Raw genomic sequence first — 12,096 nt, 5'->3', positions numbered from 1 at the left:
CTCTATAGGGAACAATGAAAGTACTTCAATTAACAGTGCTTAATGATTAAAATAAACTGTCACATATGAATATTTTAACATGATAAAATGATTGAGGGGGAAAAAAAACTAAGGATGATGAAGCTAATGTAACTCCGCAATAACAAATTTAGTTTTAAAAAGCATACTTTGCCAAATGAGAAGGTGCTGCGAAAGTATTCTTTGGATGGGTAAATACAGATTTCACCTTTAGTTTAAAAACAAAACAACAAAAAATACCAAACAAACCTTCTCAAATGTAGTGATAATGGTGCCCTACCTAATAAAAGAAGAAACTGAAGGGGTAGGGAAGATATGAAAGGAAACACATTAGCCTGAATTGATTGTTGCTGGAGTGCATTTTTATGATAGTTCCCAAAAGAGACAATGAAGAAAGTTAAAAATTGAACTAATTCACAATTAAGCTGAAAGCATATACAATAAACTCTATGACAAACCAAATAATAATTTTGTGATTTGCTAAATCTCAGGGGAGCAGATATGGAAAGAGGAAAAATAGTTATTTTATTTCAATTATCTCAGTTTAAAATATTAGGAGTGTCTATTTATAAGAGTTCATTGGAAGTGGGTTATCCTATCATATAAAATTCTGAGGTCCATATGGGATTTTAATAATGCATAGTAGTAATACTTTATTATAACACAAAAGATATCAGTCTCTAATCTCACTCAATGGTTTGCAACACAACTCAACATTCATTTCAGGAAATTAAAAAAAAGTTTATTACTTCAATTACTCATTAGAGATTAAACCACAAAGTTAGTGAAGCCAAAGATAATCGAATTCAAAAGAAAGCTTAAATTAAGCAGGACACAAGTCTCATTCACACACACACACACACACACACACACACAGATTTTATTTTGGGTTTGGAGAAGACCTATACAAGTAGTGATCATGACAAATTCCATTTTGATTTTGGAATCAGGCAGTATTTCTAAAGGAAATATTAAAGTTTCTGGAACATAATTTTTTATACCAACCCTTGAAATTAAGCTGACTAGTCATACCAGTTTATAAAATCTTTGTTTCCTTCCTGAAACATTTCAAAAGTATCTAAATCACATCATGATTCAAACTTCCTCAAACTGAGTTTTCACATCCTTTCAATTAACCATGAGCATCAGAAGGAAACAGGGCAAATGGAAGGGAAAAGATGAGAGAAAATATCCAAATTGATATTAAAAAAGAATTGAAAGCAGAATACATTTCTGTATTATTCATGATAGGTAAACACAGTGATATATTTCCCCGCAAGAAGGCAAAAGTTAAGCTGCTATTTGGCACTATAGAATAACCACTGGTTATGCAAATAAACCTACAGCATTAAATAAATTATAACTCTAGTTGACTAGTGACGTAAGTTATTTAGATATCAGAAGGATATGGACATCTTTGTCACAAACTTATCATGCAAGTCCTCAGGAGGGGGAAAGGTTTCCAAATCTTTCTCAAGCTGTTGAAGCTGCCTTCCCATCTGCTTCAAATTCTTTTCCAGCGTTTCTACAGAGACTGAAAGAAAGTATATTAAATGCCTTGAAAGGACAAAATTATAATATATAAAAGGTAAAACATTCTAGGAACAAAACATTTGTGCAAAACCTTACAATAATAAAGTAAAATTCTACTAAAGATAAATTTCACTAATTTTTTTTAAACCTTTAGATTTTCAAATGCAAAACTAAAGGAAATTTCATATTTAAAAAAAACGTAAGATGAAATCATTAGGAAATGCTCACATGAACAAACCACATTTAATAGTTTTGTTTAAAATTAGAGCCCTTGACTTCTACACTACAAAATAATCAGTCTATTCAGAAAAAGAGGAGCAAATAGAGACTCTTAAACATTAAACCCCTTTTTTTTTTCTTTTAAAATTTTATTTATTTATTTGAGAGAGAGAGACAGCACAAGCACGGGGAGTGGCAGAGGGAGAGGGAGAAGCAGGCTCCTTGCTCAGCAGGGAGCCCGATGTGGGGCTCGATCCCAGGACCCCAGGATCATGACCTGAGCTGAAGGCAGACGCTTAACGACTGAGCCACCCAGGCGCCCCTTAAATATTAAACCCCTTTTAACACAATTTTAACATTTTTCAAAATCATGATCTCTCAAGAGGAACCATGAGTATGTGGAAAAGACAGGGAAAAGAGTGTTCTATTGTCCAAGCTAATCTATAACAGGAATGAAAAGGTATCAGAAGCTACTTGAGCAATATGTGGAACAAATGTCACATTTTCTTTACTGGTACCCTGAGCACAATCTGTGTTTATTATCTAATAACAATTTCCCTTCCTTCATGGGGAGTTTCTCTCACAATGCACATGAAGGAACAAATGGTAGAGAGGGCACTGAGGCCCTATCAGAATGTACTGGTCACCCAGCAGGACGTTGAAGAATCACTTCCTAAAATCTATGCATAATTTTAGATGACATCAAGGAAAAAAAATTAACAATATATAAAGATATAGTGACCCAAACCAAATTTGGGGTTCAGATGAATTTTGGCTAAAACTTTTTTTCTTTTACTTCCCACTACTGAGAACTATATGAAATAATGTTTAAAAATGCATATACTAATTCTAAGTATACTACCACATTTAGGCTTCCAATTAATCCTGAGGAATGGATACAAGTCAGGTTTCAACTGTAAGAGTGGGAATACCTTTGAAAGCAACCTAATGGCCCAATAAAATGGGACTGAGTTAAATATATATATATATATATTTACAGTCTTGGTTCAATAAAATGGAATAGAAGGGAAGCATGAAAAACAATGCTGCGTAAGAACATGGAGTTTTGTTTTTTAAACTAGCTGTATACAAAATAACATTTGCTATTCTAACATATTAATAGCTGTTAACAAAACCTTAACACATTTTGTTGTAAAATCAATTAGCAGGCTAATTTTCAGATACAATTTTTTTTTTTTTTTTTTTTTTTTTTGAGAGAGAGCATGCATGCACACATGCATGAGCAGAGGGCAGGGGGAAGGGCAGAGAAGCAGACTCCCTGCTGAGCAGGGAGCCTAATCTCAGGACTCCGAGACCATGACCTGAGAGGAAATCAAGAGTCAGATGCTTAGCTGACTGAGCCACCCAGGCGCCAATGTTCAACGAGGCCAACGAATGAACTTTTCAGAGAGCTGCATATAGTAGTTGTCTGCGCCCAGAGTGATATTTTAACCTCCGGCTCCCACTGTAGTGAAGCCATTTTGAAGTTATATTAGGTGCATATTTTATCATTAGTTTTGTGCTACTCATGTTTTCCCTTTCTGTCAGCCTTACATTTAAGACAATAACACACAAAAAAAGAGTACATAAAATACTTCTATCAGCATTTAGTGCATTAATTATTTCAATTTACTTAACTCAAGTGCCCAAATCTCGCTGTACTTTGCTCATGATGGTAACACATGGTTCCTATGCTATGCTCTTTCAGTTTTAAGTCTGTTTGTCAATTATTCACAACCAAGACATCTATTTAATTAGGCCTAGGGTGTTTCATTTACTCTTCTCATTTCCAATTTTTTTGTTTGTTTCTTTCAAAGTTCTCTATCTGCACTACAAGAGATTCCCTTTGCTCTCCTAGTCTATTTGATCTCTTGTCTAATATTTCATTAGCATTTCCTCTATCATTTAAGAAATCTTACAGGTGGTTCACTTTTATACTTCCTGAAACTGTGAAACTTCTCATTAAATAAATACAAGTTCAAAAACACATAAAATCATTTTGAGTGAATATGTGCTCAGAAGAGTTTATAAGCTGTACAGCCACTTTATGCTGTAAATCAGGTTCAAAACAAGCCTATTAGGATAATATTAGTGAAAGTCGTAATGGTAGTAGTAGGGATAACAGTAGCAGTGGCTAAAATGTACCAAGTATCCTGAGGTCCTGTCTTAAGCATCTTCCATTAATATTTTCCAAGATTTATTTATTTATGAGAGAGAGAGAGAGAGAGAGAGAAATGCAGAGGGAGAGGGAGAAGTAGACTCCCCTGCTGAGCAGGGAGCCCAATGTAGGGCTCGATCCTAGGACCCTGGGATCATGACCTGAACCAAAGGCCGATGCTTAACCAACTGAGCCACCCAGGTGCCCTGGATCTTCCATTAATTTTTAAAATTCTCACAAGATAATCATGAAATTGATATTGCTATTATCCCATTTTACAGATAACAAAAGTAGAGTTGAGTGAGTAAAAGTCAAACTAAAAGTAGTGAGGTCAGAATTCGACCTCAGGCAATTAAATTCCAGACTTAATTTTTAACTGTTTTGCTCTACAGAGTAGATTTTATTTTTACAACTGCTACCTATCTATAACAGTGTTTAAGTACATAGATGTGGCTTTCACACAATGACTGTCTTTTTGTATAATCTTGCCTTGTCCAATTGTAAGTAATCCACATATGGCCAGACTCAGGGGACTAGATGTAAGCATTCTGGACGGATGGCTGGATGACAGACAGACATGCTACCTTATTTTTTAAATGAAACTTCCTGTGTTAATACACTGTGGAACAAAACCACATGCTTAAAATACTGTTAGTCCACTAATCCAATTTATTATACATACACATCATATTTGGGAAATACCTACAGAAAGGACAAATAAAAGTTTAAGGGACTCCAATGTAACAAAAAGCACAAGGCAAACACTGGGAAGGAACACAGTTGGATTTTTTTTTTTCTGACACCTAATACAACGTTCCGATACCTATCAATTCTCCGATTCACGGACACCAATTGGGTAGTCTTCCACTTCAATTCTGACACTAAGTACCTGGAGTTAATGCAGAGCCCATGGAGTTTAAGGCCCCAGCCCCACGAGACTCACTTCAGAAGACAATCACAAGACCCAGGGACCACCCATAACTCACACTTCTGACTAACTGGTTACAGAGTCAGGGGTTTCCATGCCCCTCCCCCCACTTATTTTCCACCATTTAATGTTTTCCAGAACTCAGGAAAGCACTATACCTGCTATTACAGTTTTATTATAAAGGATGCAATTCAGGAACAGCCAAAGGGAAGCTATGCATACAACAAAGAACGGGGGTGGGGAGATGGTAAAGAGTTCCCGTGGCTTCTATGAATATACCCCAGCCTCCTCAGCCTCATTGTTTCAGAGTTCTTCCTGAAGCTTCATGACACAGGCATGACATCAAATCAGCCGTCATTGGTGACTCAACTCTATCTCCAGCCCCTTTCCCCTCTCCCTGGAGGTCAGAGGGTAGGCTGATAATTCTAACCCTCTAATCACATGCTTGTTGCCTCTGGTGACCAGACTCCCATCTGGGAGCTATCTAGGTTCCTCCTCCCCCCACCCCCACCTGCCTGAGTCATCGCATTAGCATACAAAACACACTTTTATCACTTAAGAAATTCTAGAGGTTTTAGGAGCTCTATACCAGGAAACTGGAAAATGACCAAATACATATTTCTAATATACCACATGGATATACAGAAGTACATGTCTGGAGAGAAGGCAGAACTCCAGTACCTGTGAGGAGGTGTAAAAATAAATAAATAAATAAATTTTTGATTCATGAGTTGTGTTGCTCAGAAGGGTTTAACAACCTGGGCCGCCCTCAGAAGAGCCAGCTGCTCATCACTGAACACAGAGCCATCCCCGTGAGTGATGAGCACTTCCCAGGGCGATGAGAGAAAGGCTTAAGAAAGAAGCCTGTATGAAGTGATCCTGTGAGCCTTTTCCAATTCCTTGTTACCCAGTGGGTCAGAAACTATATTCTACTAACATTGTGATTTGAAGCAATTTCTCACTGGCTTAATTTCCACATCAGTGAAATGGGAAGAATCCTACCTCTTATTTTTACCTCTTAGGCATTTCATAAAAGATCAAATGCTGTAACATAGGAGAAGGAATTTTTTTAAAGACAGTGCACGATGCACTGTTATTCTTAGCTCTCTATAAGAAATGAAGAGCTTAAAGGCTGAAAGAAGTAATAGCGGACTCAAAGAAAAAGTAAAAAGCATCATCATCATCATCAGGCCAGGAACAGTGTTGTAGAAGTCAGTCTAAAAAGAAAAGTTGCTAATTTCAAGAACAAAATATTAGGACTGTTTGGGGCATATTCAAACATTTAACATTGATGTGATAAAAAGCAAGCAAGTGGTCTCTAAAAATGCTTCTTGAAGCTACTGTACAGATGGAAACCCCACTAAGCCATTATTTATGCTTCATCAGCAGTCTCTGGTTACATTATTTGTACATTTAAGTGTAAGTGACCAACTTTCACTGGTTTTTAACTAAAGACCACAGCACACTTGGAAGAGAGAAAGAAGGATGTGAGCAAATTGTAGGCTAATAATGCTTGGGCCATCCAATGGGTAAAACTAAAGAATATATAAGAATTTCTTTGGTGTCTTTCTTTTTCAGCAATTCTATTTCCACAGATAATTCCTTTAAACATCTTCAAATATAATTTTAACCACACTGTTTGTGTCAAGTTCTTTGAGGTCAGTGATTATATATATTTTTTTGTATTAGAAATCCCAACTACAGCAGAGTTTTAAATTGTACATCCTCAAAGAAGTGTTAATTTACTGGTGTCCCTGTATGTGACCTGTGTATGAATTTTATCTTTCAACACTGTCACAGTCCTTGACTAAGAAATTAATCTTATTTTTGTATTCCTTTCCATTATTTGGAAGTAACAAAACACAGCCATCATCAAACAGAGTTGACTAGATTATTTTAAGGGCAATTTCCACTTTTTCATTTTACTTGGTTAATATTCATTCAAATGGGATGTCTCTCAGTCACCTCAAATATCACGTGTGCCACTGCCCATCTGCAATCTCCACACCCAGGCAGAACCAGGAATTGTGCTTCCTGTGGTAGAAACCTGCTTGTCTTTACCCTTCCCTCTCCTGCAACCCTCAGATCCAAACATGACATCACTGGCATTTCATTTGGCAAACAGTTCTTAATTTCTTGCTCATGGGAGCACCATTCAAGTGATCGGGATCCTTATCTCTTCTCTGATCTCCAGTCTCCTTTTTTTCTTCAGTGCCTTCTCCACACTGCACTTAGGAGTTTCCAGACAAACACCAATTTAAAGATGGCTTCAAGCTAGCCAGTAAACTGCTTTCATGACAACATCTGAGCTCCACCCACAAGCTGGCTTGACTATTTCATGTTCTGCTATGCTTTACTCTCAGAGCAACATCCTGCTTGTAGTTTCCCTTCCCCTGCCCCCTCTTCATCCACTCTGTAGGTACTGACCCTGGAAAAAATATGTCTATTTGCCTTGTCCACTGTTCCTCGATCATTCCCACTCATACATAAAATAACAAGAGTCAAAAACTCTAGCTAGTCCCCCTAGTGAGGTGTCCTCCCCACCCATCATACCAGGTAATTATCTCTATCTTTGCAATTACTACACTCCATTACTTTTATCTTTGTGTGTGCCTTCCTCTCCCAAATGACTACGAATCCTTGAGGGAAGATACCGTATTTATTTTTGTATCTTCAGTTACATAACACACTGCAGACACTCAAATATTTGCTGAAGGAATGGATTTTGGATTTAGCTTTAATCTCGTGAGGTTAATAGAGTAAATATCTTAAACCTTAAAATCCAACACACAGATTTGTCTTCAAGTGCCTTGTCATTATGATAATTATGCATTAGAGGTATTAAGTATAAAAGTTAAAAGTCACAACCATAAATATTTAAGTTTAAAGTAATCATGAATATAGGCTTTCTGTAATGCGATGGCCTCCACCATTTACTAAGATTTCAAGAAAGGAGAGTAGAAATTACATACATTTAAGTAATTTTTACAATTAAATAACAATCCTCTATGAATATCTCCTGGAGATGCTGGTTATTATTTTATAACAAGCATCCTAAGAAGTGTCACATTCATTCTTACCTATCATGATACATTCCAGGGAAATTGATTTCTTTAAAGAAGGCTTACACAACTTATTACCATAAAAACAATTCAAACATTCAACCTAAATGAACCTTCCTGTGCTCACAAACACAGTCGTTTTGTGAGGGCAACAAACTAGGCTAGAGCATTTCAGGCTCCCAAGCAAATAAAGGTATTTTATAAAATTCTAAGAATATTTTATAAATGTGAGTTAAAAAAACAATAAATTGGATGGACAAGATGGACAAAAACTCAGCAGCATTTTAAAAACCTCCACATTAAGTAGGCCTCTAACAAAATCTAAATTCTGGAATAGCATTATGAAACCCATGATTATTTTGAAAAGGTATAAAACTGAAGCAAAAGGACAGAAAAGCACAAACTCAAAATAAATCGCAGCTCGGTATGCACCAGACAAAGGTAAATCGAAAGAAGCAGTGGGAAACGAGTGGCCAGTTATCCTCACCAAGCACTGGCCTTCCTCTGCTCAGCTTTCCTTCCATCCCATTGTTCTGATTCTTAATGGGACCTGTTATAATAAATTGTCCTAACTTGCATTCCCTAATTTACTGTACTATGTACAATGAGAGTTTTGTGGTTATTTTATTTTTTTAACATCATGCTGCATGAGAATGGCCTATGTCTGCTCTGGGAGCTGGAAGGAGGTAAGGTGGAAGGCAAGCAGAGGTGAGGCTGAACGGCCCAGTGAAAGGGCTCCGTCACATCAGTTCTGCTGAACCCTCCTCCTCCCCCACTCTCCGCTCCGGGAGAGAGAAGCAGCCTTGTCCTCCACAACCATCAAGAGCATGTTAAAGTTCAGTCAGCTTTTTAGACACCAGTAGTAGTGGTACAAACAAATCTCTTTCATAAACCATGTTTACCTATAAGAATTTGAAAATTCCTTCTTGCAAATAAGATGTTCAAGAACACGGTAAATATGACACAAAAGAGGTCCGTCATAGAGACGTCTGTCACAGTATTCAAAACGTTCCCTCAGGATAATGGTTTTGTGTGCCTGTGTATGGGAGGGAGATGGTACCACTTTTACTGTGTCCTATGGTAAATATGAAGTATAGATTGGATGCTGTGCAAATTTTAAGACAAACTTTCACATAGGACTACGAGAGACCACGCAGCCTAGCATGTCCTAGACTGCGTATCTCTAGACCTGAAAAATTGTAAATTTTTTCTCCAGCCTGTATCCTTCCCCTAAACGCCAACTGCCTATTAAACATCTTTCCTTAATATTTCATAGGCTTCTTAAACTCACATTTCCAAATTGGGACTCATCTTCCTCCTTGAACCTGCTTCTACATCTCAGTGAACAATTGGTGTGGTGACTCCTCTCTCTCTCATACCCAACACACCCATTCATAAAGTCCTGTTGGTTCTACCTTCAAAATCGAAATACTTCGCACCGCTGTTGCTACCTCCTTCTCGTCCCAGCCAACATGCTTTCCTCTCTGGATGATTATTACAGCCTCTGAGTGGCTTCACTGCTCCTGCCATTGTTCTGGATTTTTCCCCAGGACAGCAGCCAAAGCAATCCTTTGAAAATACAAGTCAGATGCCAGTCTTCTGGCTTGAAAACTTTCTAATGGCTCCCCATCTCAGAGTAAAGTCAAAATCTGTCTAATGATGAATCCTGTCCTATAGAATCTGTGACCTTTCTGACCTCATCTCCTCTCATATCTTCCCTCTGTTCCAGTCTCACTTGCCTATCTTGGGACTTCTACATGGCTCTGCTCTCTGCCTAAAGGGCTTCTCTCAGACACCCAAATTGCTTTGCCTCCTCCTCCCACCTCCTTCACATCTTTTCACAAAGGCCACCTTCTCTATGGGGCCTTCTCTGATCACTCAACCTTAACTGTGGGAAAAACAAAACAAAACTCTGCCCCGGAATGCCAGAACTAACCATCTGACATACTGTACATGGACTTCTTCCTTTGGCAGATGTTCCATAAAACGTGAACTTCAAGAGAGCAGATACTTTTCTTTTATGCTCATGGCTCTATCCAGGATTCCAAATTTTGCCTGGACAGAAGGAGGCACTCGTGAGATGGCTCGTAAAATAATGAATGAGTCCATCTAATTTAGGCCACTGTTTCATTTTTTCACTGTCAAAGTCAGGTCTGATCCTTACTGATGCAAGTGCCTAGCACCTTGTTTGCTACACAGTGAGAATTCAATAAAGTTTTTGGAAAGATTTCTTTCCTTATGGGGTCAAAACATACCCAAAACTATTAATGAGCACTAGTACTTTTTTCCTTAAAATTCACAGTTTGACAGACAACTGCTGAGAAACTGTCCTAACAGTGACAGCAGTCTCACTGCTGATCAATTTTAAATCTATACTTGAAGATGACCTTTTCTGAGGGGAGGGGGGAAGATTATCCGGAACATATTTTCTTTAGGTTCTTCTATGCAGGCGAATAAATCTTTTTCGACGTTCCTATCACTTGTATCATTTATCTTAAGTGTTCATTCGTATTTCATATTTTCATATGGAAATGGAAAACATTTCCAAGTAACTAATTCCTTAATAATTCCGGGCTGGTAAATTTGTTTTTTAAATAACATGCAAACATTTCCAGAAAAAAATAAGCTCCAAGTTGTTGAAGAGTGGTTGGACCCTAGCTACTTTTCACAGCTTAATAGAAGACCTCTTTCAAAAGAAATCTTTTTATCAAAGTTCAAAACAGGAAATAAAAATAGTGACTCAGGCTGAAACAGAGGAAGGAAAATAGAACTCATTTTCCAAATTCCATTTCCCTATGCTAGTATGCTCAACCAGTGAAAATGCATTGTGTTGTGCATTTAAGATTGTGCAATTTCCTATATGTATATCATTCTTTAATTTTTAGAAAAGTAAATAAATTTTTCAGCAACATCGATCTATGAAATCCTAAAGTTTGCATAAGTTTCAGGCAAGACACAGTTGGGACCTGTTCAAATAACTAATGAGAATACATGTTAAAATTACATAATCATATTATTCATAGAGACTCATGTTTATCTGCATCATTAATGATAGAATAGGCAGATGTGTGTCAATAAAAAATAATCACTGAAAAACAACAGCTAAATTACAGAAAATATAGAGAATATTTACAAAGCCCTTATGGTGTGCTATTCAATCTTTATAGCTATTTGCATGTATTAACCTATAACTTCACAACAAACCTCTGAATTAAGTACAACTATTATTCCCATTTTACAGGTAAGAACACTGAGTCCCAGTGTGGCTAAGGAACTCATCCAAGGTTATATACCTCTAGCAATGGACAGAGCTGGGGTTTGAACCCCAGTTGTCTAACTTCAGAGTCTGTGACTGTAACAACAGCTTCCTCCATAATGCAACGTCTCCATAATCTAAATGGGGATCACATTTTTTTATTTTGCCCACTGAAATTATTTATTGGAGTTATTGTAATTGTCACTACTTATTAATAAAAATTCCTTACATTCAGAGGCATATGATGGATTTGTTTTAATTGCTTTAGCATTTGCACCTGATGATGAAAGAAAAGGGTATTTCATAAGCTCATCAACAATAACCCTTAAACACCAAAACATTTCACAACATAATGCTAACTGCTGTCCATATACATGTCTATCCGTGTAACTGCGCTTCATCATTTCATGACACTCAGAGAGGATGGTGCTACTTCCATGCAGTTCTGGGAGTGAGGACAAGGATGAGTACAGGGAGTTGAATAGTATCCCTCCCACCCCCCAAATCCATGGCCACAAAGCACTTCAGCATGTGGCTTATTTGGCAATAGGATCTTCGCACAGGGAATCAGTTGAGGATCTTGAGATGAAATCGCCCTGGATTTAGGGTGGCCTTAAATCAAATGACTCGTGTCTTTACAAAGAGAGGCAAGAGCCAGAGACACGGAGGAGAAGAGAGCGCCAAGGGTTGCTGGCAGCCACCAGAAGCTAAGAGAGAGGCTCGGGATGGCTCCTCCCTGACAGGCTTCAGAAGGAACCCATCCTACCAACACCTGGATTTCAGACGTCTGTATTCCTGAATGATTCGAGCATAAATTCATATGCCTCTGCTGTTTAAATGAGCCTAGCGTGTGCTCATCGGTACGGCAGCCCTGCGAAGCCCCTGCGACTATTATTTCAGGACTCTGCCAGCCGCCCAGAGC

The 12,096-nt window shown here is 37.8% G+C and overlaps 1 protein-coding gene across 2 annotated transcripts in view; it reads right to left on the bottom strand.

Moving 5' to 3' along the window:
* Positions 1-12,096, bottom strand: part of DIAPH3 (diaphanous related formin 3) — a 484,732-nt gene that overhangs the window by 190,478 nt on the left and 282,158 nt on the right. For both annotated transcript variants that reach the window (XM_078070282.1, XM_078070281.1), the window contains one exon: positions 1,428-1,552. In XM_078070282.1, the coding sequence (XP_077926408.1) occupies positions 1,428-1,552 (125 nt within the window). The remainder of the gene's footprint in view (positions 1-1,427; positions 1,553-12,096) is intronic.

The sequence above is a fragment of the Halichoerus grypus genome, chromosome 4 (assembly GCF_964656455.1).
Source record: "Halichoerus grypus chromosome 4, mHalGry1.hap1.1, whole genome shotgun sequence".
Lineage (NCBI taxonomy): Eukaryota > Metazoa > Chordata > Mammalia > Carnivora > Phocidae > Halichoerus > Halichoerus grypus.
This window is presented reverse-complemented; position numbering and strand designations above follow the sequence as displayed.